Raw genomic sequence first — 24,374 nt, 5'->3', positions numbered from 1 at the left:
CTGCATCGCTGCCAAATGCTTTTTGGATTGTACAAACGCTTGACCATCTTTTAAAGAGCAATTGTTAAACTGATGTAGCCCCAACCCAAACACAACAATCACTACAAAAATAACAAAAAACAAGTCCAATTATTTAATCAAACTATAGTTAGACAATATTTGTCTGAATTCAGCACATTTACATGATTTCCATCAATCATTTCTAAATGTTTTCCAGTATCAGATACTTCCACAGCTTTAGAAACGTCAGTTTTGAATAAAGGCATCTTTTCAGCAAAATTAGGTTTTCACGCATTTTAGCTTAAAAAGGTGCTTGTACAGATTTAGGCCAGGGGTCTGCAACCTGCGGCTCCTAATAACATTGGTCCAAATGCTTTTATACTGAGCAGTGATTTTTACATAAAGGAGGTCAGCTTTCATGGATTATCAACTATAGATTTCCACAACAGAATGACACTAATAGTACAAGATATTTTTTTAAACAGAATGAGACCAAACTTTTATTTCTTTTTAGCTTCGTAATCTTCTGGTAAAACATTGGTGTTTTTCTTTCTTCTGAAACCAAAAGAAGTGAAAATTTGGTTCTTTAACCATAAATTGCTAAAATGTTCAATGACATTTGTCATAGTTTGAAAGGTTCAGGTTGGCTTTGTGGCACTTGAAGAACTCCATTTATTTTTAGCGAGAGCGAAAAATGACTCTTTGGGTTATAAAAGTTGCTGACCCCTGATCTAGGCCAATTCTCTGCCATCTCCTCTAAAGGAAAGTCTCAGGTAAATTATGGCATCCGCTGCAAACAGATGAGGAACGGCGTGACACAGATATCTGACCCTTACACTTTAAAGCAAGAGAGCTTGGGCTTAACCTCCTCTACCTCTCTGGGTATCCTTCACATCTCAGCCAAACCGCGTTATCAGACTGCCCCCTGCCCCAAAAAAGGAGGTCAGATCTGTAGAGATAAATAAGAAACGGCTTAACCAGGAAGCAGAAGAAGACAAAAGAGAAGGGAACGCAAAGCAGTGGGGACATTTGATGCCTGAGGAGGAGCAGGGGGGACGAAGAAGTGCTGGGTGGATGTAGAGCTTCAGTAGGTTCGATCGACTGGCACAGACCAGGTCTCTCACACACACATACACACACACACACACACACAGCAGACAAATCAGTGCTTAAAATGCTTCATCAGGTCGCCTCTCAGCTAAAAACTTTTCACCAACAAATTTACCGTTAGAACATCTTCCCCCTGCCTTCCCCCGTTCCGATGCAAAAACAACCTAAAAGTTTAAGACCAAATCAAATTTCCATGCATTTTTTTTCCTCCCCCCTCGAAATCGAGAGTGATATTCAGTTTTTCATTTTTCAAAACAGACCACACCCTGGAGTAGTATTCACAAAGAAAAAGAGGGAAAAGAAAACGACAAAAAAACAAACAAAAAAAAAGCCTGTTGTCAAATATTTGTTCAATTACAATGTGTACAGTTATACAGCAGATTCACATTTTCATTTTTAAAATATACAGGTTTGGACATCATGCAACAACAGCAGGTCCCATTACAAAAAAAAGTAACAAAAAATAATATTAATAATAATAATAATAATCATTAAGTTAAAAAAAAGGGATTAAAATCTTTAAACTATAGCAGAACAATATACAACAACCTTAAATTAAATACATTTACAACAAGAGATGTTTTAAAGACTGCCAGCTAGATTCAAGAAAAAAAAAATCTATCAATAATAATAATAATAATAATAATAATATTTGTAAAGGTCTTCTCATTTTTAGAAAATACTTCAGATTGATTGGAAGTGAAAAAAGGAGGCTGTGCATTGCATGAGTGCCATCAGTCAGTCAGTCAGTCAGCTTTCCCCTGAACACACCAACACACCAAAGAGCTTAACGAGAGAAGTGGGGAGCGCTCGCCAACGACACCTTCATGCCAGGAGGAAAATCTAATTTAACACACACAAAAACGCACGCACGCTCACACATGATTGGTGATTTCTCTTTTGTTTATCTGTTTGTTTTTTTATTGTTTGTCGTCGTTTGCTTGCTTTTGCCGGAGTAGTGCAGAATCAAACGCGCACACGCATACGTACTCAGACGGCGGCGTGCGCGGCGGCCTCACAGTACCCGTTTTCTTTTTTTTATTTTTTTTTTTATTTAGTGTGTTGTTTCAGTGTGTTCGACATGAACTCCTGTTGCCTGTGGAACCGGTGAGGCCGGCGATGGGAGTGTCGTATCTGGGGTGAAACAGACACACGCAGAAATTTCTTCCAAAAACAACAAAATAATAATAATAATAAAGAATAAAAAAAAGACACTTAGGGAGGGAGCCGTGTCCTCAGACGCCACACACACACACACACACCAAAAAACAAAAAAAACAACAGAAGAGAACTAATGCCAAATTGTTACGGGACTTCAAAATAAAATAAAACAGAAACCCCCAAACAGACGGTAAAAATAAGTCAGTAGTAACATTTTCATGTGCTATTAAAGTGCGGTTGAATGAGATGTCGCAACGAATAAGAACATGACTCACTTAAACCCCCGACCGCTTAACTCTGCCACCTTCCTCTCACCTCCCCAAGCCTCGTTCAAACCCGACAATCCGACTCTACTTCCATAACTCCTGGGAGCTGTCCTCGATCGCCCAATCCCTGACGTTGGGCAGCGCCAGCGGCTCGCTCTTCACCGACAGCGAGTTCACCAGTTCGCAGTGGAACTTGCGGATGTGTCGGTAGAGGTCCCCGGACTGCGTGAAGCGCCGCTCGCACCACTTGCACGCATGCGGCTTCTCACGGGTGTGCACCACCGCGTGACGGCTGAGGTTGTGAGAGTACTGGAAGCTCTTGCCGCAGGTGGTGCAGGTGTAGGGCTTCTCACCCGAGTGTGTCCGCTCGTGGCGCTTCAGCGTGTACATGCAGGAGAAGGTCTTGCTGCAGATGGTGCAGGTGGGCACGTTGACGTCCCCGGCGGGCTTGGAGCGGATGCCCTCCTGCTCCCTGAAGTGGGAGCTGAGGTGGAGCTGCAGGATGTGCGGTGAGGGGAACACCTTGTTGCACAGCGGGCACATGAAGATCTGGGTGTGCTGGGCCGACAGCATGTTGGAGACGTAAGGCAGCAGCGAGTTGTCCATGCTGGCCGCTTCGGCCTGGGCGTGCTCGTTCTCCCCCCCCAGGATGTCCTCGTTGGCAGCGGCCGAGGCCGGGGGCTTCTCGTCCCTCTCCAACTCCGACGCCAGAGACGCCTCGCGCAGCGCCGACAGGTGGGCCTCCAGACCCAGCCGCCTCTGGGCCGACAGGGGCCCGCCCACTCCGTGGTGGCTCAGGCATCCGTTGGCGCTGGGAACCTGCGTCTTACCGAGGCCGCTGTGCTCCATGTTGTAGTCGCTCCCGCCCAGTTCCTCGTCTTCGTCGGAGGCCACCCCCCTCTCCACCTTCACCCTCACCGCCAGCGGGCTCTGCAGGCTGTCCGGCGTAGCCGCCCCGCTGAAGTAAGACGGATGGTGGTTGCTAACGGCAATGGGCTTCACCGACAGGTCCAGGACGCAGTCGGCCGCGTCGTTCGACACCCTCCTGCCCCTGTGGCCGGCGCGGGAGCTGATGGAGCGGTGGGATCTCTGGGAGAGCGACCCAGTGGAGCTGCTGGGGCTGCCGGCGGGCGACAGCGCCTTGCCCCCTTCTCCCAGGCCTTCACCTGGCTGGCTCGCCGCCTCTCCGTGCCCCGGACTGGCCGCAGCCCCGCCCGGTGTCCCCGGTCTGTCTGCCGACGGCAACCGCAGCCACAGCTGGCTTCCCTCGGCCTTCCCCTCCTCCTCTTCGTCGCTGTGCAGCAGGTCGGCCGTGGCGGGCTGCCCCGTCGAACCGTCGGACAAACTGTCGGCCTTGTCGGAGCAGCTGGAGCCGCCATCGTCCTCCCTACGCGTGCTGTCCGCCTCCGCCGTGGCCTTCTGCTTCAAGCGCTTCTTGCACACCTTCACGATGTCGTACATGTGCAAGTAGCTGGCCGCCGCCAGCACGTCCTCCACGGGAAGGTCCTGGAACTGCAGCTTGCCCTCGTACATGAACTCCAGCAGCAGGGAGAAGGCCGGCGCCGTCACGATGTCGCTGTTGAGATGCACCACGTCTCGCTTGTCCAGCTGGTCCTTGTAGAACAGGTGGAAGTACATGCTGCAGGAGGCCAGCACGGCGCGGTGGGCGCGGAACTGGGCATCGCCCACCAGCACCATGGAGTCGCACAGGAAGCCCTGGTGCCGCTGCTCGCTCAGACACTGGAGTAGATGTCTGCTGTGGTCTGGGAACTCCATCCTGCCGTCCTCATAACCTGCAGCCGGGAACACAGAGGACACACACAGTGAGTGTGTGCGTTCGCCTTTTTACGGCTTTTAAACTGTCGCTAACAAGGAGCCGAATGGTGTGATAAGCTGAACGCGCTCCGAAAATGAAATGAACAATTCCAGAACACTTGGAAATTTGAGCTAAACTTGAAGTCAGGACTTTTTAAATTCAAGACTAAATATTATTGTTTTTAATCCTTGCAGTTATCCAGCTACAATTATATTTTAGAAGTCGAAAAAGGTAAATGGAGAACAAGATGTGGTACCAGACAGAGGAAAAAAGAAACATCACGAGCAGAGAAAATCACCGGGAGGAAAAAAATAAGCACATTTTTAAAATTTGAAAATAGCAAAGATAAAAAAAAAAAAAAAGACATTTCCCACATTGGTAATATTTTTTATCTAAAATGCAACACATTTTTTAATTACTGCTCAGATTCTTTCTGTAAATATTTAACTCATTCAAATATGAAAAACATTCAGAAAAATGTAGATAAAAAAACTGAATATCGACTTGTCCATGTTTTTTTTTTCTAACCATGACTTAATCTCAGATAAACCTCCAGAGACAGATTCCTCCACTCAGTCTTCCTGCAGCTCTCCAACTCCTCTGCTTGCACTCCTGGATTGTCGCTGCTCCTACGCTGGTTATTTTTATTAACCCACTTTGGCCTGGCCTGGCGCAGCCCTTTTAGGTAACCAGCTTTCAGCTGCGTGCTCTGTCCGCACATACATACATACACACACACACACACACACACACACACACTCTGAGCACCAGCCTACCTACCTACAAACCACCTCCACAGACTAAGTCAGGAAGAAAAACTGGCTGAATGGAAAAAACAGAAGAAGGTCCAGAAATGAAAAAAGCTTGTCCTTCGTTTAACCTGTGAGCGCCGGCTTAAGATCTGAGATAAGGTATGGAGGAAAGGATGGAGAATGTTAATATTGTCTGAACCAGAGGAGGAAAAAAAAGTGAATTCAATTTACCTCGTTAAAATGAGGGCTTTGGGAGCTGAAAGTTTTAGGATAGAAGAGGAAGAAAATGAAATGAGCAAAACATTAAAATAAAAGTCCCACCTGTTAACCAAGTTGATTTGTCCTGCCTGAGAAAATACATGGGTCCTGCTCTGCGCTGTGTTAACCCGAGCGGTTCAGTCGCCTCATTTGAATGAAGCTGAAGCAGGAATGCGAGCGTGTGCGTCTGCGGGCTGCGTACGTGTGTGTGTGCGCTCGCCCTCCGGCTTGCTCAGACTGCTTTTAATGAGGCGACTTACGGGGGGACAAGGGTGTACCACCTCCCACCTCCTCCTTCTCCTCCCCAACCCTCTGTCCAGCCAAACCCCCCCCCCCTCTCTGCCACCTCCTCAGACACACACACACACACACACACCATTCGTTCCTTACGCACTCCTTCCCATCTGAATCTTACGAGGAAAAAAAAAGAGAAAAAACTCCCTGCACATCCGCCCCGCAGAAGAAACTGCCCTCTTCCTCAACCCTCCCACCCACCACCAAGAAGAGAAGATTTACAATACAATCACTGTAAGTGCCCTGCTCGTCACAGCATCAATCCTAATCCTTAAAGATGGCTAAAAATAAAGACGGCGGCGGTGGTGGTGGCGGCAGCGGCAGGGAGCTGGGGAGGGAGCCGGCGGTGGCCACCCTGCCCCTAACCCCGGGCCCGGGCCAGCCGACTCCGTCAAGACAGGGGTCTGCAAGAGGAGACACACACACAAACACACACACACACACAAGGAGGGCAAGGGAGGGAGCGGCTGGGACGGCCAGGGAGGGAGGCTTACCCACATCTGATCCAGCTGACGGGGGCCATATGGCAGCTGCTAGCCAGATAAAGAGATTAAGACTAGGAGGGAGTGCGATTACAGCTGTCTAGCCAATTCAGGCAGCTCAAATCTGCAACTTCTAAATTAGTCTTCCTCCACTCCAGCCGACAGGAAGGGGAGAGCAGCGGGCAAGCCCGGGACCGCGCATGCTTTCAAGTAATACCGAAACGCGACAAAATCGACTGGAAACGGACAAAAAAAAAAACACAGAATCATATTATTCGGATTTAATAAGCACTTATTTCGGTTTAAAATGTACTTTTGTGTTTCGATTTAATAAGTAGTGGATTTATTTTCATTTTTTTGTACTTATGTTACATCTGTAAAAGTTGCACAAAATTTAAAGATTACTTTACTTTGTGCTTTCTGCTTGGATTATATTACATAAATACATGGAAAGTGTCCAAAACATATCAGAGAGCAGGAGCTTTAAACTCAGACTAAAAACTAAAAAAACAACACTGGCGGCAGCAGCAGCAGCAACTACTTTTACCGTTTACCGCTAACATACCCACTACCATCCTCAAACAGCATTCAAACAAGCTTGACACTCAGGGAAAACCTCCAGAATAAAATAACTACTCCTCTATCCCGGACTGCATCTAGGCATCACACACACACACACAGAAAACACACAGAAACGATACCTGCAGCAGCAGTACGCATCAACTTGATTAACTCCAGTGTGGCAGGATAGCCGGGCTTGCTCTCTCTCTCTCTCTGACTGGCTGTGTATCCTTCTCACTCTGAATCAATGAGTGGGTAGAAGAGCAGAGCAGAAGATGAGGGGAGGCAGGCGGAGGAAAGGAGAGAGAAAAAAAAAAAAAACGAAGGGAAAAAAACAAATAAACAAAAAAAAAACAACAGCACGCTGTTCAAACTGCAAGGGACAGATGCAAAGTGGAGGAGATGTTGGAGGGGGAACGAGATACCACCTCCCTCCTCTTCCTCCTCCTCCTCCGCCTCCTCCTCCTCCTTCTTCTTCTTCTAACCAGCGCTGATCGCCGCGCACACACACAAACGCAGCGCTAACTCTCCCAGGCTGCCGCTGAGACTCACAATAAAGGATCGGGGAGGGAGGTGGGAGGGGAGGTGGAGGGACGGAGGAGGAGGTGGGGTGGATGGCAGCCTGTCAGCTGCTCTGACATCATCCTCAGATGGAGATGCTACCTCCAGCTGTGCTCTTTCTACAGCCATATGCTGCCTCCTCTACACTCCTGCCACCAGACTCCTCTTTCATTCTACCAACACTCCACAACTTTGTCCCCCCCCCACCACCCCTCATCCCACCTCCTCCTACCCCCACCACCCTTCCCTTTTGCTCTCTCTCTCTCTCTCTCACTCTCTCTCTCCCTCTCTGGGAAGAAAAAGAAAAGCTACTAAATGCAGTGGGATGCTGATTTGTGTCATCATTAAACTAGAGGAGAGCTACGTTCCAGAGAGAAAGGGGAAAGTTTGCACAAAAAAAAAAAAAAAACACCAAAAAGAATTGAGGCTAAAAACTTTTTTTTTTCCTTTCCTGAACTGTTTTGGATGTTTTTAAATGCAGCTCCTTCCAGTAAGCATAAACAAAGGCCAGCACAGCACATTCGCAACTGACAAACGCACCCAGCTGATATTGTTTCCCACTTTTTTACGGTTCAGCGCCGCTGCGCCTCGTCTTGTATTCATTCACTCCGTCATTTTATTCATTCACCAAGCTGTGCCCCTCTCTCTCCCCCAACTCCCACTCGCAACCCTTCTCCGCCTCCTCTGTTTCGGACAAGGATGAAATGAGGGGAAAACAATGAGGACAAGTCGTAAATAAAGAGCTCAAAAAGAAAAAAAAAATTGCAGACGGGGAGCAACTTATTACGAGATTGTTATTTCGCTTTCGTTTCAGCTTTGAGTGAAAGTGCACAATTTTGCAGGAAATTGTCCATTTTATTCGGTAAAGATCTTAATGTCTTTTCACGAGAAAAATAAAGAAATAAATGATGAATAAAATTTGAATTTTAAGCAGCTCTTTAATTTAACAATAACAGCTGGAGAAACTTTAGATTCACAAATTGAAATTCCAGTTATCCTCTTGTGTTTTCTGTGAGGAACATGTGGGAATCATTTTTTCAGTCAGCTGACTGACAGTGCGCAGGAGGGGCAGTTTTGGTTAATCTATGGTAGGGAACTTTGGTCACTTTCCTTGGCATCAAATTAATTGCATTTTCCTCCAGAGGAGCATTATGAAGGAGATTATTTTATTTATTTTGAGCCTGAAAGGTTTTTGAAATTATGTTACAACTTGACCTCTTAACATCTTTGTAAATGTGAAGCTTCAGATAAGTTTACCTGCTGTTTAATTTATAAGAGCATGAATATACGAATAGTTGTATAAGGATTATAAGAGTAAAGCGATTGTAGTTGCAAATAAATGATTAATTACAAATGTAGTATTTATATTTGTCTTATAGAGCTTTTTAATATTTACCTTTAAATAATTAAAGTTTTGCGCTGATCAGAAAAGTAAAAAAAAAAAAGCTACACGTTTTAAACAAACTTTAGATTAACTTTAGAAATGTCTCTTTAGGTAGAGCTATTTATTACATGTGTTTCTGTGCGTAATGAAGAAGTAAATAACTCCAATAAATTACCCTGATTGTTTAAGTTGGTTTCGGGTACCGCAGACTTCCTTAAGCACAGTTTAAGCTTTGTTTGCTGGGGGGAAATTAGCTTAAAAGTCGAAGTAGTGTTACAGCTGCCGAACGGGAGCGGGCTGTTATTAATTTCTCTCCAGAAGACACAACAAACAAACCCGGAGACACACTGACCCACGCAGCTAGCTGTAGCCCCGGCCACGGCTAACAAAAGTAAAGGCGGACCGGGGCTCCGGTAGTCCTGAGCTATTTACGGTTGTTCCGAAGGCCCCGGTGCTATGACAACAGCTGGTGAAACACCGCGGAGGGACGGCCAACATAGCGACCGTTAGAGCGAAGAGACAACACGGTCATGCTAAGGAAGGTTTAGCTACTTTTCCCCTCCTCCGTAACCCTCCTTTAATAGGACTCCCGTATCGGAGGCAACACTTACAGACAACAAGGTCCTCCTCCGTCAATTCCCCCCGTCTTCTTCTGCTTCTTCTTCTTTTCCTTCCCTTCGGAGACCAAACTAGGTTGACTTTGGACTAATTTCCATAGCAGGCTGCCAGGTCGAGCAGGCGCTTTGCAGGAACAGGGGGAGTGTAGCACTCTGCGGCGGCCAGATGTTTCCGAGCTTGTTGCTGCTGAACTCGAGCCGGGGAAGGAGGCGAGTTGACTGGCACGGCACGGAAGCCAGCGGTGCCGGCGAGGAGGAGGAGGAGGTGGAGGAAAAAAGTCAAGGCCGTCTCACAGTGGAGGAGTGAGAGAGGGAGGGATATGTCTTCTTTTTCTCTCGTTGGCGTAGGTTGACACCAGGCAACAACAGCAGCAGCGGCGGCAGCAGCAGTACACACACAGTGAGGAGGCAGGAAAAGAAGACGCTGGGCCAAACCAACTGGTTCTGCGAGTCAGCGGGGCGGACTTACTGGCGCAGCACAGAGCGAGTGGAGAGAGGCGCGATGTGCTCTGGGTACTGTAGTCAAGGAGGAAGGGTGGGGGTGATGGGGAGGAGGCAGAGCTGACGAGAGCAGGTGCACCACCTTGACTGAAAAACACACAGCTGGTTTCAATGGAGCTGGATGCTGCTTAATGTATGATTGTTGGAATAACAGGAATATACACTCAGGTCTTAATCAGTGGCATAACAGCTGTGCCTCCACCAGAAGTGCCTGTTTAGTCCTCATAATGAGTAAACAGATGTAATAAATGAGTCGTATGGTAGCACACTGCATTCGCAAGCAAATCTGAGTCCTTTTCAGTCATGGAGAGGAAAGAGAGGCAAGTACCTATTTTTAATAAAGCAACCCATAAGATACATTTTGGAAGTGTAATTATAAGCTATTGAAATCATTAACATTTTATTATGTATATCACTTTTCAAATGTAATGTTCAATAAAGGCTGAATTCTAGCAAAATCAGATGCAGATATGGTGATAACGCCTATATGGACATTTTGATTATAACTTAACTGAATAAGGTTCAGCTTTCCTATTCGTTATATATGATGTATAACACAGAATCAGCATTTAATTTGTTAAAATGAATCAAGTAGCTCAGTTTGTAAATATAATGTTTAGTTATGGTTAAATATTAACAACAAACAATATCCTAGCTAAGTATATTAAATAGAATTAAACTAATATTGGTTCACTCAAGTGTTATTTCCATTTCTCTTGTGAAAAGTCCATCGAAGAACTGTAAGGTTTATATTTATCATATGTCATATTATATTTCTCAATCTGTATGACTTCTGCACTGGAGGGCATGTTTAATACAATGTAATGAAACAGAAGTTAAAAGAAGAAACAAGCATGCCAACAACCTTCAAAAACCAATCAAAAATGTTAAAAAGGTCAGGAAAAATATGATCTTTTTTTATATATTATTTTATAATAATATAGAATTTGTCCATATATCAACTGTTTTAATAAATAACATTGTTTGATTTTGTTTTGTCTGTTTTATAAATTCATGTATCAACAAATTTAAAATAAAACCTAGCTGTGCAATGTTATTAAGCTTGTGGTTAACAAAGTTTCTGTGTAATAGCAATTGTTTGTTTTCTTCCACCTTTAAATAGTTTAGCAAATGTGCTAATAATGAAGTTGCTATCAAGCTTAGCTCCTTAACCCTAAAATAGTTATTGTCATTTCAGCTGAAGTTATCAAAGAAAATGTTATTCTACTTTGTTCTAGAAGTTTAAAAGGTTTATTAGTATTCCAGTAATGTTTTATTAGTTTGGGTTTAGGGCACAGAATACAAGTGAAATGGTAACAAACCCCACACAACTAGTAAGTGTTGTTCATTGCTGCCTCAATGTTTATAATCTCAGCGTGCTAGCAAGTGTAACTTTAGCATTAGCATAGCTGCTAAAACGGGCCAAAAACTTAAATTCTTTCTCCTACACAGAAAATCTTGAACACAAGTCTAATGAGAGCTTTTAACTTTTATTGATTTTCTCTGCTACAGAAACACAGACTTGTCAAACTTGTAATTTGCCTCTAAAATCTCATGTGGGATTAAAGTATTCCTCAAGCTGGTTTCCAAATAAATGTGTTTCAAAGACCATAGGATAATATCAGTTAAAGGAGACCATCCAGACTTCCACTTATCTATCACTAAAAGTAACTTTTGCATCTTCAAAACATTTTCAGAACATGAATAAGCTCCAAAACATATAATATTTTCAGTACCTGAATAAAAGAACAAGGAGTAGCTTTGCATGAAGAAACGGATGTAAATGTCGCAGCTTTTCTGTGCTGGCTGAGAGGTTTTAGCTCTCCCTGGAGACACATGACTGGCACTTTAATGGGAGACCTATGACTCGCTTTGCCTTGTAATGCTGAGGCTTTGTGTGGCAAGGCTTGTTTAACCTGTAAAAGGCTGTTTACAATAATCAAATTGTTCTCCACATTAACACTTGTGTTTGCACGCACTGACAGGTGCGTCTAAAATGTGCCGGTATATTTATACCTGCCATGCGACATAGTTTTCTCATATTATAGTCATTATGCGAGCATCAAAAATGGGGTTTCCACCATCACAAATCACAGATATGTCAGTGAACTTATTCAGTTAAGACTGCTGCACCTTACACATTTGCTTAAAACTTCTCTCAGATGTGGGTCACTGGGACAAAAACCCTTTTTATCACATTTCTGCTTGTTAACAGAGGCCTGATGTAAAAGACAGAGAAAAGGTTTGGGCCGGTCTGTGTCTGCGTGTGTGTGTGTGTGTGTCTGCAGCCCTATTTGCATTCCTCAAACCTGTCCCAGTAAACTAATTGGCGTTACTAATAGATGGCTGGATGAACTGCAGCCCTGTATGATAATGAATTCACACGATCTGGTGTCATCACTGAAGGACTAGTTAAAATGCAAATGAATGACGGCCCTGTTATGTGCCTTACAATTTGGGGGTCCGTGTTACTAGCATGTTACAATGAGCCCCTTGTTCATGCATGAAAGTTCAATTAGGGCCAACAAGCACACCGACAATGAGCCTATAGGAGAAAATTGGATTTTAGGGGTAAAGTTTTCAAAACTCTTGGCTAATTTGGATGATAAATATAAAGTAGTGCTACTATTTTAGAAGGTATAAACTCTTATTTGGAGTAGCTCTTTCCCAGATAGCCTAAAATCTGGACTGTGCATCCCTCTCAAGAAATTCCCATGCAGTTTTCCCAAACATCTGACACCTTTCCTGTGTTCCTCCCCTCCCTCCCTGTCCACTCATTGTTTCACCGCGGCAGATGCCAGAACAGAAGCGTTCGTGTGTTCATGTCTGCGCATGTGACCAGGAAAGCAGTGAGAGACATGTTGAAAGTAAAAATGTTGTTTGTTTGTTTTTTGCAGCTGAAAAGTAATACTGAAGTGGTTTGGGGGGAAAAAGTGCATGTAAAACACCCAGGTGGAAAGCAGAGCTTAGAATCATCTATAGGAAGTTTGGGTCAAGGTCTTCTACTTTAAACCAACAGAAAACAATGGAGCGTGTTTATCTAGAAACAGTCTGAAATGTTTAGAGGAGAACAGCCAGACCTTCTTCAGATACTGTCATAGTGAGAAAAGCGACGCTGACACTTGCTTATTTCAGAAATGAGTTACACAGATGAAGACGGCTGAGGGAAACTATAACCTAATTTAATCCTGTGTGTTGTTTTAAAGTAAATGAAGCGCTGATTCCAGCAGAAGTACTACTTTCCGCCTCTGGAGGTCGCTGTAGATCCCATATTATCCACACAATTGTCTCCATTCAGAGCAGCTTAAAGTGGACTTTGTGGCTTAACATTTTGGTTCCAGCAGTGTTACTTACAGGACTTAAATCTAACCTACTGCTACACATCAGATTTGTTTTTACTTTGTTGTTGTTGTTACATTTCCTCTTTAATCTTGCCACACGACGTCCTCCGTGTGGCTATTATTTCTCCCCTGAAGCAAAGGAAAAGCAATTTACTTAAAAAGCTGACTAGACCTGAATCATTCCCACTGCAGATCCCCGTTACCAGCTTTCATCACATCTTTTCTGTCGACTGATTTTATATCCAAAGGTCTGCTACATGCAGCAGCTTTTGGAAAACACTTCTTCAGCAAATCAGAAATACACCATCACAGTCCACTCACAATGCATACATGACATATGCAGTGTTTTATTTAAAAACCTGAAAATGGTCAACCTCCCTTATTGTGACACCCCTAAAAAGTCCATTGCAACCAGTTATGTCTAAAGTAACCTAACAGATAAATAGAGTCCGCCTGTTTTTGATTTAATTTCAGTATAAATCCTTTCGAGTTCGTCAGAGAACATTAGTGAACTAACAACATCATAAAAACCAAGCAAGACACCAGACAGATTAGAGATTACACTATAAAGTAGTTTAAAGAAAGGTTAGGGTATAAAATAATATAAACATCTCAACACACCTGTCGACTGAAACCGACATGTAACTGGAGGAGCCACAGAGATCCACAGCTCAGGTGGGAGAAAGAAGGAAAACTACCAAGAGATCCAGCAAACATTTAAAAGAAGGAGTTTTAAGGATCGATTGAGATCCTGATAAACGACCTGAAAGTTTGAGACTGTATTTTGTCAAAATGTAAAACGGTTCATGCAGTATGAGTATACTTGCATGACTCTGTTAATGCACTATCTGAACACGTTCAGGGGAAGTTTAAATACAATACAATTTAAATACAATCTTACTAACAAAAGAAATAATAACAATACATTTGTCACTGACCTTGGACATACCAGTGAAAAATTGTTACTCTGAGCCTGAGGACAAACCCTAATTTGTAGATTTTTGTGCTGGCGACTCGTTCAGCTCAGTTTCAACTCAGCAGGGTGCCAAAATAAAACCAAGGAAACATTAAGAAAAGAAGCTCAGAGTGATAACAGGGAATAGTGTAAACATCATTATCTTTATTTTTCTTACCAATTTCTCCTCTCAGTCCCTTCATAGCGGATTATCTGCCTGCGCTTTCCTGTTGTTTTATAAAGACTCTACCTTGGTCAGAGACGGACTGCTTCCTGTCTGTTTAAGAATTTCTGAAACCTGAAGTCCCACGGCTTCCCTCATCATATCCATAATGGGGCTGCGCAAGAGAGGCTTCACTCTGGGACGCACTGGCTGGCAGACAGAGTCAAAAACGAAGAGATGGGGAGAGGGGCAAACAGATGTTTGAATCTCAGCCCCGGGGCATCTGAGATTAATCTATCCTCCCAGGCAGAGGCAGAACCAGAGAGGTAGAGGATGTAATAAAAAGGTTGGCTTTGAGTAAAACAGGCAGTACTGTACATATTGAGACATCTTCTCCCTTGCAGAGGTTCTGGAGCTATTCCAGGTCCCAGAGCCAAGCTGCCAATCAAACACACACGGTATGTTCTCGCCTCTCTCCTATCAGTCGCACGCGGCCGGTGTGAAAATATCATCAATGTGTTTTGTATATTTAGGTCCTAAGCAAGCACAGCATCAGAGAGACCTGCAACTTCTGTTTGTTTCTGTTCGGTTGAACAAAAGAAGTGGGATCCAATTATGGATTTCGTGTGGATTATGATGGAGGGGAAAAAAAAAAAAAGGTTTGAACTACGTCTAACTTCTGCTTCCAAGAATGTAGGTGTTCTTGCAATCATTTAATGTTGAGTTTAAAATGTTATTGATGCCCATTTACTCTGATACTCTTGAATAAAATCAAGTGCTCTCAAGACTTCTAGCAGATATTTGAAAGATCTTCTTTGGACTCTGGCTGATGTTACTGCATCACATTTTCTGTCCTGTTCTTGCACCTGACCATGACAGCATTTTGTGCTTTGTGTGCCTAAAAATGAGAAAAGTAAACAGGTGGAAAGTCATCAATTGTTTTCTGCTTAACCAACATCAAGTCACGGAGATAAGAGGTCTGGGAAACCAAAAGCATCCCTCTCCAGAGGGATGCTTTTGGTGTTTTTGGGGGGTTTTCTTAGTGTCCTGTCCAGCAGTGTGGCAGTCAGAAATGTTGTGTCACTGTCTCAAGTGGAGCATTATAGCTTTCGTCATGATGCTCCACTTGATATACATACATAAAACTTTATTAGAAATTGCTCTGGGTTTATTTAAAATGAAATGTACACGGAGGCAAAAGTGAGGAAAGGAGAAAGGTGGGGACAGGGTTTAAAGGGAAAGAAGGAGATAGAAGCAGGGGCTAGAAAGAAGCACAGAGAGAATACAGGTTAACACCAGCAGTCTGCCTCTAGACCTGTGAAAAGAGGGGAAAAAACCAAAATGTTTTTTGTTGTTTCTGCCCAGACTCTGCTCTCTGTAGGAGGCATAATAGTCGGATGTCTGAAACCTCTCGTCTGACTCCTTTCGATGCTAAAAAGCAGAAACTCTACTTTTAAACCCCCATCCAGAGATAACAGAGCTCGTCACTCTGCCTCGCTCCAGAGAGAGCTCATTACAGCTGCTTGTATCTGGGATCCGTTTCTCACACAGCTGGGAGAACTTCACTTTTGGGCTCGGCAGTTTCTCCTCCCCAACAGACAGGATCCGTGTCCGTAAGACAGCAGCCTCCTCTGTCTCCTGCTCCATCCAACCGTTGAACAAGACACTTTAACTCTGACTGACCCAAAGCCCGACCCTTCCATCCAGAGGGACAAATCCAGCTTTATCTGGTTGAGGACCGTTCAAACTTAGATGAGCTGACTCTCATCGCAGGTTTTTCAACACGAAGGTGAACACTTTCAGTGCAGGCTGAGGGTCATGGCTTACAGCTACAAACAAAATCACACTGAGACCCTGAGGTTCCCAGACACACTCTTCTCCATGATAACACATTAAACACATATTACCAATAGATGCTTCTTTGCATCAGCAAAAGGGAAGACAAGTTTATTTTTTTTACGGCACCATTTATTCACAGGGTCATTCAAAATCCTTTAAAACAAAGAGGCATATAATTTTAATGAGTAGAAGTTAACAGTCTTCTGTGAAGCCTTGATGAACTTTTCAGGAAGTGATTCAGCACTTGTTTAATAAGACACAGCTTCAAATGCCAGACCACTGATCTGTGTATGAATTTTCAGGTAATAATTGGCTAAAATACAATTTTGTGTCTATCAATTTTTCATATTCAAAACTTCATAAATACAGTGATGGAGTTATTTCAGTAACTCCATCACCAAGTGAAACATATTGTATAGAGTAACATAGGCAAAGACTGATATTTTAGCATCTTTATTTCTCTTAATTGTGTTGATTTTGTGCTAATAGCTCATGAAAACACAACATTCAAAATTAGGCTATCACATCAGACCATTATACATGTATTAAAAAAAATTAAAAACAAAAATGTGGGTTTAATGAAAAGAATGTTTAACACTGGCTTGAAGATTGTTTTTTTTATGATTCTTTTAATCTGACAAACAAGACTCATTGGGATGCATATTATAATTTACTGAATATGACTATATTCAGCTAAAAATGTGTTGTTACACTCTAGGGTAGAGTTAGTCTCTTCGGATCCAGATGTTAAATAATCTCATTTCCTTATTTGGCAAAGAAGGTTTGCTAAAACCTTTATTTGCTTCATAAATTGTCCATCAGGCAAAGAAATGCAGGTTTATCCTTTGAGTTGCTGGAGGTTGTTTTCACCTTAATGACACAATAAGCAAATAAAAATACATTTATGTGAAAACAGTCGAGTACTGGGTTGAACTAATCCAAAAAGCAGCCCAAATAGGAATGAAACCATCTTAACCTGAAGAAAAACACATCCCCTCAAAATGATGGAGCCATTACTATGCGCCATGATAAGTTGAAATGTAGAAAACACACACACACCCATTTTACATTCAATTCCGACCACAGATCCAGTCGAAACTTTCTGTCGGTGTCAGAACTTCCAAGGAATATTAAATCGGCTTGGATTGATAAACTGTGGAATAAGGTCCATCCATACAGTTTTAACGATGATCATCTGGTCCGGTGCGGCTGCTCTCGTAGGCGGTCTGGAAAGCAGCCATTTTGGCTGAGTGTAAAATATTCATGAACTATCAATGGTCGCCCATCTGACTGGCTTGGGAACAGCTGTTGGGTCCCTGTGCCTCTAGAGGTGCAGCATCTGTCCATCTGAGGAGAGCGAATGTGGGTTTGTGTGAGCCGATGCTGGCGTTTACACGTGCGTTCTTGTGTGGGTGTGTGTGTGTGTGTGTGTGTGTGCGTAGGGGCATGGGTTGGGATGTGCGTGTGTTCGTGTCTCAGGGGGACAAGACATTAGGAGGAACAACTGTGTATTTAACTTGCTTATCTCCTCCAGATGGTGGAGGATTATTTTAGAGATGATCAAACAGCAAGTCTCAGTTTTATCAGGATTTGCACTTGCCAATCAAATATCACTCTCATATGAAGACATAAATACAAGGTGAGGAGCACATTATGCAGTCGTCTCGGCACCGTGTGTGATGTGTTAAACGGAGCGTCTTTTTTCTGCATTTTCGCATGTAAAACCCAATCCAATCTTTAGGTATATTTTTGTGTCCGAGCATCAGCACATCACAGCTCTCTCTGAGCTGCGTCTTTGCGTTCGTGTGAAGCTCTCGGAAAACTGTGCAGCTTTGGCAGTGGTTGTATGATGGACATCTGGAAGCTAAATTGGTTAATGGTGCCTCCAAGCCAAGAGCCAGCCAGCCGTCTTCTAGCTGAGATAAAAGAGATGTGTGTGTGTGTGTGTGTGTGTGTGTGTGTGTGTGTGTGTGTGAGTACGTTAGAAAAGTGGGGAGGTGGATTTAGGCTGAATTTTACATCTGGCCAGACGCTGAACCAAAGACGAACACCCCTGCTGGACAATTAAGAGCTTTTACCTTCCAGATTTATTATTTTGTGTGTTGACTTCAGAGAATTCGCTCATCTAAAATCTAATAATTTGTCATCATGGGTGGAGATCTATAATAGCATCGGGTTTCCGAATGAAGATGAAAATTCAGAGTATAAATTCAATTGGTTTTCGAAGAGGTGAACATTACATTTGCGGTACATCACAGTCTGACATGTAAGAAACTGTCTCTTTTTTTAGACGTAGAATGCAAACAACTTCAGAGAGGACTACATATTTTAAAAAATCTTGGGAAAATATTATTTTTAAAGGGAGAGTTTGTTGTATTGGTCTTAGTTTTAGCAGGAAATTTCAAAAATGAAATATTCCAACTATAGGAATAAAACAGGTAAAACAATCAAATTAATCGACACCACGTGTGACCTAGGTGACTTTATAAAACTAGAGCGATGGACATTCAGAACATTTGGTGCCAATACTACAGCCCACATTGATAAATGGGGATATCTGAGAGATCTTTCATCTGAGACAGATGACAGAGAAGAAAAGTCAGACCGAAATATTCAACTTCAGCAAGAAGGAAAGAGAAAAACTTGATCAATTCATCATTCATTCATCTTTTTATGCTCCTCTAATCTGGAACACACTTCCAGAAAATTGCCGAAACACCGAGTTCTTTTAAATGATGGCTTAAAACCTGTTTGTTTATAGTTGCCTTTGATTTCTAATAACTGGAACATTGATCACTGTATTTGATCATTTTGATGGCATTTGACTAAATGTAATATTTATGGCTTGTTTCATAACTGGTGACTGTATTGTGTTTTTATGGCGTAAAGCACTTTGAACTGCCTTGCTGCTAAAATGTGCTAAACTTGACTTAACTCAGTGGGGAGCGGGATCTCTGGGTTTCCCTCCTAAACCCTTCAAACCGATGATGCAACCAACTCGATCAAGATGGAGGAGAACTTGATCAACTTCAGTCTGCTTAGAATTTAAGAGGAAAAATCACCGTGTGCAGTACAAAGAGATTTCTGTGTTGTTCGTGCTATTTTGAAAATCCTGTGTCTGTGATCCAGGTATTAGCAGAAGTGAGGCCTGCTGCAGCTGCTATCTGTCCCTAGCAGAATCCACACACACACACACACACACACACACACACACACACACACACACACACACACACACACACAGCACAAACAATAAGTGAGAGGGATAAACACTGACATGGACAGAGCTTTAAATAAATCCAGCCACAGCGGAAGAAGACTGAAAGTGCAACAAGGGGAGCTGTGATCTCCCGAAGCCTCTCTGCTGCAACCTGAGAAATAAAAGTTGAAACGAAACGCTCCGCAGTCGTCCGTGTTCTGTCTGTGACTTTGCCCGCCTGTCTGTCTCCCCTCAGTCCAGATGTCAGAGGAACTAGCCAACAGCTGCGGCAGGAAATGAGCCCCCAGGCAGTGAAAAGGGGCTAACACACTTCCACACAGAAGAGCGAGACCAGAGCGACGGCGCATGCGCGCGTACGCTGCAGCCAACAAAGATGTCACTAAAGGTTAGCATGCTTCTCCACCAGCGCTTTGACGGTTTATTTTTACCTGAGCGGCTCCTCGGTGCCGCTGTCCGCGCTTAGCTTAAGCCTCTCGGTACATTTGTGTGACAGCATTTATGTAACTTTCTCTCTCTCTCTCTCTCTCTCTCTCTCTCTCTCTCTCTCTCTCTCTCTTCTGGATTTATTCATTTTGTTTGATGCGTTTGTATGTGCCAGCCCGTCAGCCCGCCTGCCACAGCATCGCCACCACCCCCCTGGAGCCAGAGGGAACATTTGCCTTGTGGCTCCAATTCCCAGGAATGTCTAACCTGCGCCAGCTGTTGAGAACATGGTACCTGTGCCAACAATGTGCCGACTCTGCCCACCACATCGCTCGCAATTCCGTCTCCATCTGGGTCCAATATTAGATTTTTGAGCGTGTGTGTGTTTGTCAGCAGCTCTTCTGTGGCTTTAATGCTTCCCACATCTGTATTTGAAATTTCATCAATGGGTCCATGAATGCCTTTATTGTGTGTAGCATCCTCTGTGTCAGTGTGCTGATGTGTTTGTGATGTGTTGGGTGTGTGTGTGTGTGGCAGCTCGGTTGCGTATGTGTGTGCCTCCATCTGTGTGCGCTGGGCCTCCCTCGCCTGCATCTGGAGTAGCATTGAAGAGGCTTTCCAACAAGGCTGATGGTGACCAGCCTGCCAAGCAGCCCAGATGTTAGTTCTGTAAGCCTCGGGCTAAATGGAGAGCGCCACACTCTCATTATTCACAACCAGTAAACTGCAACTGCTGCTTTCCAGTGTAGGAGAGCACGAGCGTCAACAGGGAGGAGGAGAGGGAGGACAGAGCGAGCGAGATAAATCATTTCATCACTCCTACAAGGCGGTGACACAAGGACCCCTCTGTGCGCTTGCTAAGTAAGGAGGGATGTGCACAGACTGAGACTAGGTGGTGCTAGAGCACCTGACCTTTTTCCCTAAGCCCATTTCATTCGTATGCATAAGTGCTGTCAATGTTTTATGTTGCTCTTTTCAAAAATGGAGCGACTAATTTAAAGTAAAGATCCACCTCTGGTTGTTACATTCTTCATTTTTTACTCCCATTTGTCCCATTGAGCCCGATTTCTCAAGAAGCATTTCAACAGGGCCGCTCAGCGAATAGAGGAAGTTGTGAATTGATTTTCTGCATTGTTTTAGAATTGTAGTCTGCCTGTAGTTGTAATTTGGCAATGGCAGTGAAGGTAGTGAATGAAGCCGTTCAGTTTGTGTAGGCTACACTTCCAAAAATTGAACAATTAAAGTCGAGGGAAGAGAAATGCTTAAAGACATTTTATTGCTGGTAAAGACATCGTGGGGTTGGTTACAGCTCACTCAATTTCCGGTTATCCTCTTTTTGTAGCTTCTTTCACCTCCCATCGAGACAGAGCATTACATACGTCACGGCCAAATGTTAGCGACTATAAGATGTAAACAGAGCCCAAACCACTTGCAAACAATCGTTTCTCAATATCTGAAAGTCTAGAACCTCTGGACGAAGCAAAAGGGATTGGTTTTTACCAGGCTACTGGGAGTCAGTAGGTACATTGAAACCAAGATGTGTGAGTTTTCAACAAATGTGGCTTTGTATTGTGATAAACCCAAAACCTGCTGAGGAACAAGGAAACATGAGATTTGAGCTCTGAAGTAGCCCTTACCACCACCTCTGAAATTGTTCTATTTGTCAATGCAGTGACATACATGTCACCTATTCATTACATTTGTAAGATCATGTTGCCAAATTTCATCCTAAAAAAATATTTTTGGGGGCTGGCAAAGTCGCAGGGGTAAAGCTTGTGACCCATATACGGAGGCCTCGAACCCGTGACCCGTGGCCGTCACGGGTTCCAGTCCCAGCCTGTTGACCTTTACCCTTTCTCACAACCTGCTTTCCTGTCTGGCCACTGACAAATAAAGGCTACTGAAGCTGGAAAACAAATTTAAAGACATATATTTTCTCTTTCTAAAAATTAAGAAACAACTTAATTGTTTCTTAATCGAAAATTAAGAAACAATTGTCTGTCGTTGCAGTGCTGGTTTGAGAGTTCTTACATCTTGTCATTTGGGCAGAAACATCTCCTTATGAGCTGACCAACAGCTGTTGTGTGATTGATCAGAAATCTGAAGTGGGTCCGGTTACTACACTGACAAACGCTCCGGTGGGAGCGTGGGACCAACCATAAATTTAGTAGATTTACATGCAAGCTTTTGTGAAATATAAAATGTTCTGGTCTTGGAAAAACATTGCCCTTACCACCTTAAAGAACATATTTGTATGTTCTAGCTGAGTATGTACACATCTTACAATGTAGTCCCACATTCTTTGAGTCCCTGGAGTAGTTGTAGAAATAACCATTACAATTCAAATGTCCTTTTTTTTTTTCTGTATGGCAGCGCCGCAATTTGGAAGAGTGCAAACTATTGTTTTGGTTTCCTCCAACTTTCGAATGGAGCATCTGCCTCTATCTGTTATTAGCTGTGGTTTGGAGCGTACAGGTGGATTTATATAGCTTCCTTTTAATTAGTCAAACTGCTGTTGTTGCTGAAAAGACTGAGCACAAAGTAAACAAACCAACAGCAAAAAAGACCACAAACATAATAATAATAAATAATAAAAAAAAGTAAAAAGTTAACCAGCATTTTGTGAATAATAGCCTTTACCTTCGATTTATATGGACAGTTATCCTGCTTTAAAAGGACATAAACTTGCAGATTCAAGAATACCAAGAACATAAACAACAGCATTAAAACAACAAAAATAGACATCGGCTATTGTACACAGAGACTTTCATAAATCTACTCTGACATAGGAGCAGGTTACCACGAGGTCACCTTCTGTCCTTTCTGTGAGCTCCGGAGCCGTCGCTTTCCAAACAACCAGGAGCAAACATCCGTCCATAAACAGGAGAACCATTCTGGAAACAAAAACACAACACGTCCCATCAAACAGTGGGACACAATTAGCTTGATCATCTGGACGGGAGTAGCTGTAATATTGGGGCAGATTCAGCTGTTTTGAGCGCGCGAGTGTGTGTGCGTGCCATGATAACCACTGAGGTGGCATCTGTGAGGCTGCTTTAGCTGTGTTTGTGAGATCCATGTGCACGGACTTCCACAGGGCTTAGAGAGGCGGTACACACACACACACACACCCAACCCCCCCATATGGTGAGCTGTCACAGTGGCAGCGTGATGCAGACCTCCCCTGTGTGGGACCTCCAGCCAGCCGTCGGACTCACCAAGTAAACAACAACTGGACGCGGAGTGAGGCCCTTGTATTTGTTGGACTACTCCGGGATGTTATCCCTCTAAATCTGTGATAATGACAAATGTATGATCCATTTCTCACGTGAATTACCACAGGTCAGATGTTGGTATTTACACTTCAGTGATATCTCCTCATCTGTTTGGCAGTTTTGACAATGGAGCTGTTTTTGTCAACAAACCATTTGACTTTAAAAAAAAAAAGAAAGCAGCCAGGTTTTCACAGAAAAATGAGCCGATTTGCAGGCCTTTGCGAAAGTATACATCCCCTTGAATAATTTGTCACAAACCCTAATGTATTTTATTTGGATTTTCTGAACTACATCAGCATAAAATAGCACTTAACTGTGAAAACAGGAAAAGGATATGTGGATATGAGGATATCCATCCTCCCTTACTTTGATAACCCTAGAAAATATTTAATACAACAAATTTGCATTCTGAATAGAATCCATCAGTGGATACAAGCATTAAACTTGCATAGTCGTCCCTCACGTTATATGTTTATCATATTTCCCATTAGCCACTTGAGTTTTAGGATGACAGATGTTTTCTCAATATGGCTGCCATTTTTGAGTCTTTTAAACCTATTATTGCCATAAAATGTTACCATGACTTGGATGAGCTTTAAGTCACATTATATGTTTTTGAACGTGGTCATCCTATTCGTAAAGTAACAATATGTAGCTAAATTATAAACTGAGGACTTTGGTGTTTGCGAGTCCCACACCAATTGGCAACTGGAAGGAAAGAAAGATGTGACACAGACTGGGAGACAGTCATCTTGTTAGCATTAGCTTCCACTCATCTTTTTAATGTTTTTAGCAGTTAAGGATTAGCTTCTGCTATTTTTTTTTATGTGTTTAGACCTTTAGCATTAGCACAGCTAAGATTCATGTTTAGCAAATGGGTCTAACTTTCTGATTTGATGCGCCCATCACTGGTAACAACTACAACCAATTTTAGTGTAATATTTAATCTGCGTTACAACCACGGTGGCCATTTTGATAAATGTCCACCAAGTCAAGTTCAAGAAAATAGATATGTTTTCTGTTGATCAAAATATGCAGGGCTATGATTGGACACCACACACATTCAACGATTTTAGTGCAAAAATAAAATTTATTTCACAACCATGGAAAATCAAATGATTAACAAATATGATTTCGATAGGTCCACTTATGTGTGATTTGACACCAAAAGTGTGCTATATGCTTTGATAAATATGAGCAGATTTAGTTCAAAAACACATTTTCCTTGACAACCATCTTGATAAATATCATCTTGAGCAACTCCATTGTAAAACAAGCAGGTGGCAGCATCATGCTAAGGCCATCCTTTTCTTGAGCAGGGACATGGACGTTGGTCATCCATCTTCCTCGATGGGAAAACAGATACTGGACAATCCTGGAGGATGATCTGCTGGA

General features: G+C 43.1%; 1 protein-coding gene and 1 long non-coding RNA gene across 7 annotated transcripts; one reads left to right on the top strand and one right to left on the bottom strand.

The window, feature by feature from the left end:
* Positions 1-2,325: 2,325 nt before the first annotated feature.
* On the bottom strand, positions 2,326-10,125 carry LOC106957379 (zinc finger and BTB domain-containing protein 18-like). Of its 6 annotated transcripts, none has more exons than XM_015048696.1 (2): positions 9,257-10,125; positions 2,326-4,330 (listed from the first exon to the last, which is right to left on the bottom strand). In XM_015048696.1, exon 2 carries the CDS (start codon positions 4,311-4,313, stop codon positions 2,622-2,624), a length of 1,692 nt encoding a protein of 563 aa, XP_014904182.1. In that variant the 5' UTR covers positions 4,314-4,330; positions 9,257-10,125; the 3' UTR covers positions 2,326-2,621. The 6 variants fall into 6 exon arrangements, with proteins under 6 accessions (XP_014904182.1, XP_014904183.1, XP_014904181.1 ...); XM_015048697.1 differs by lacking the exon at positions 9,257-10,125 and adding an exon at positions 8,821-9,208; XM_015048695.1 differs by lacking the exon at positions 9,257-10,125 and adding an exon at positions 6,841-7,155.
* A 9,405-nt stretch (positions 10,126-19,530) lies between these two features.
* On the top strand, positions 19,531-20,963 carry LOC106957373 (uncharacterized). Its single transcript, XR_001426936.1, has 2 exons — positions 19,531-19,666; positions 19,880-20,963. It is a non-coding gene; the product is annotated as an uncharacterized LOC106957373 (long non-coding RNA).
* Positions 20,964-24,374: the final 3,411 nt, after the last annotated feature.

Source organism: Poecilia latipinna, unplaced genomic scaffold (assembly GCF_001443285.1).
Source record: "Poecilia latipinna isolate Pla-1442-1.1 unplaced genomic scaffold, P_latipinna-1.0 Scaffold898, whole genome shotgun sequence".
In the NCBI taxonomy this organism is placed as follows: Eukaryota; Metazoa; Chordata; class Actinopteri; order Cyprinodontiformes; family Poeciliidae; genus Poecilia; species Poecilia latipinna.
The sequence above is the reverse complement of the archived record's forward strand: the minus strand, read 5'-3'. Positions and strand labels throughout refer to the sequence as shown.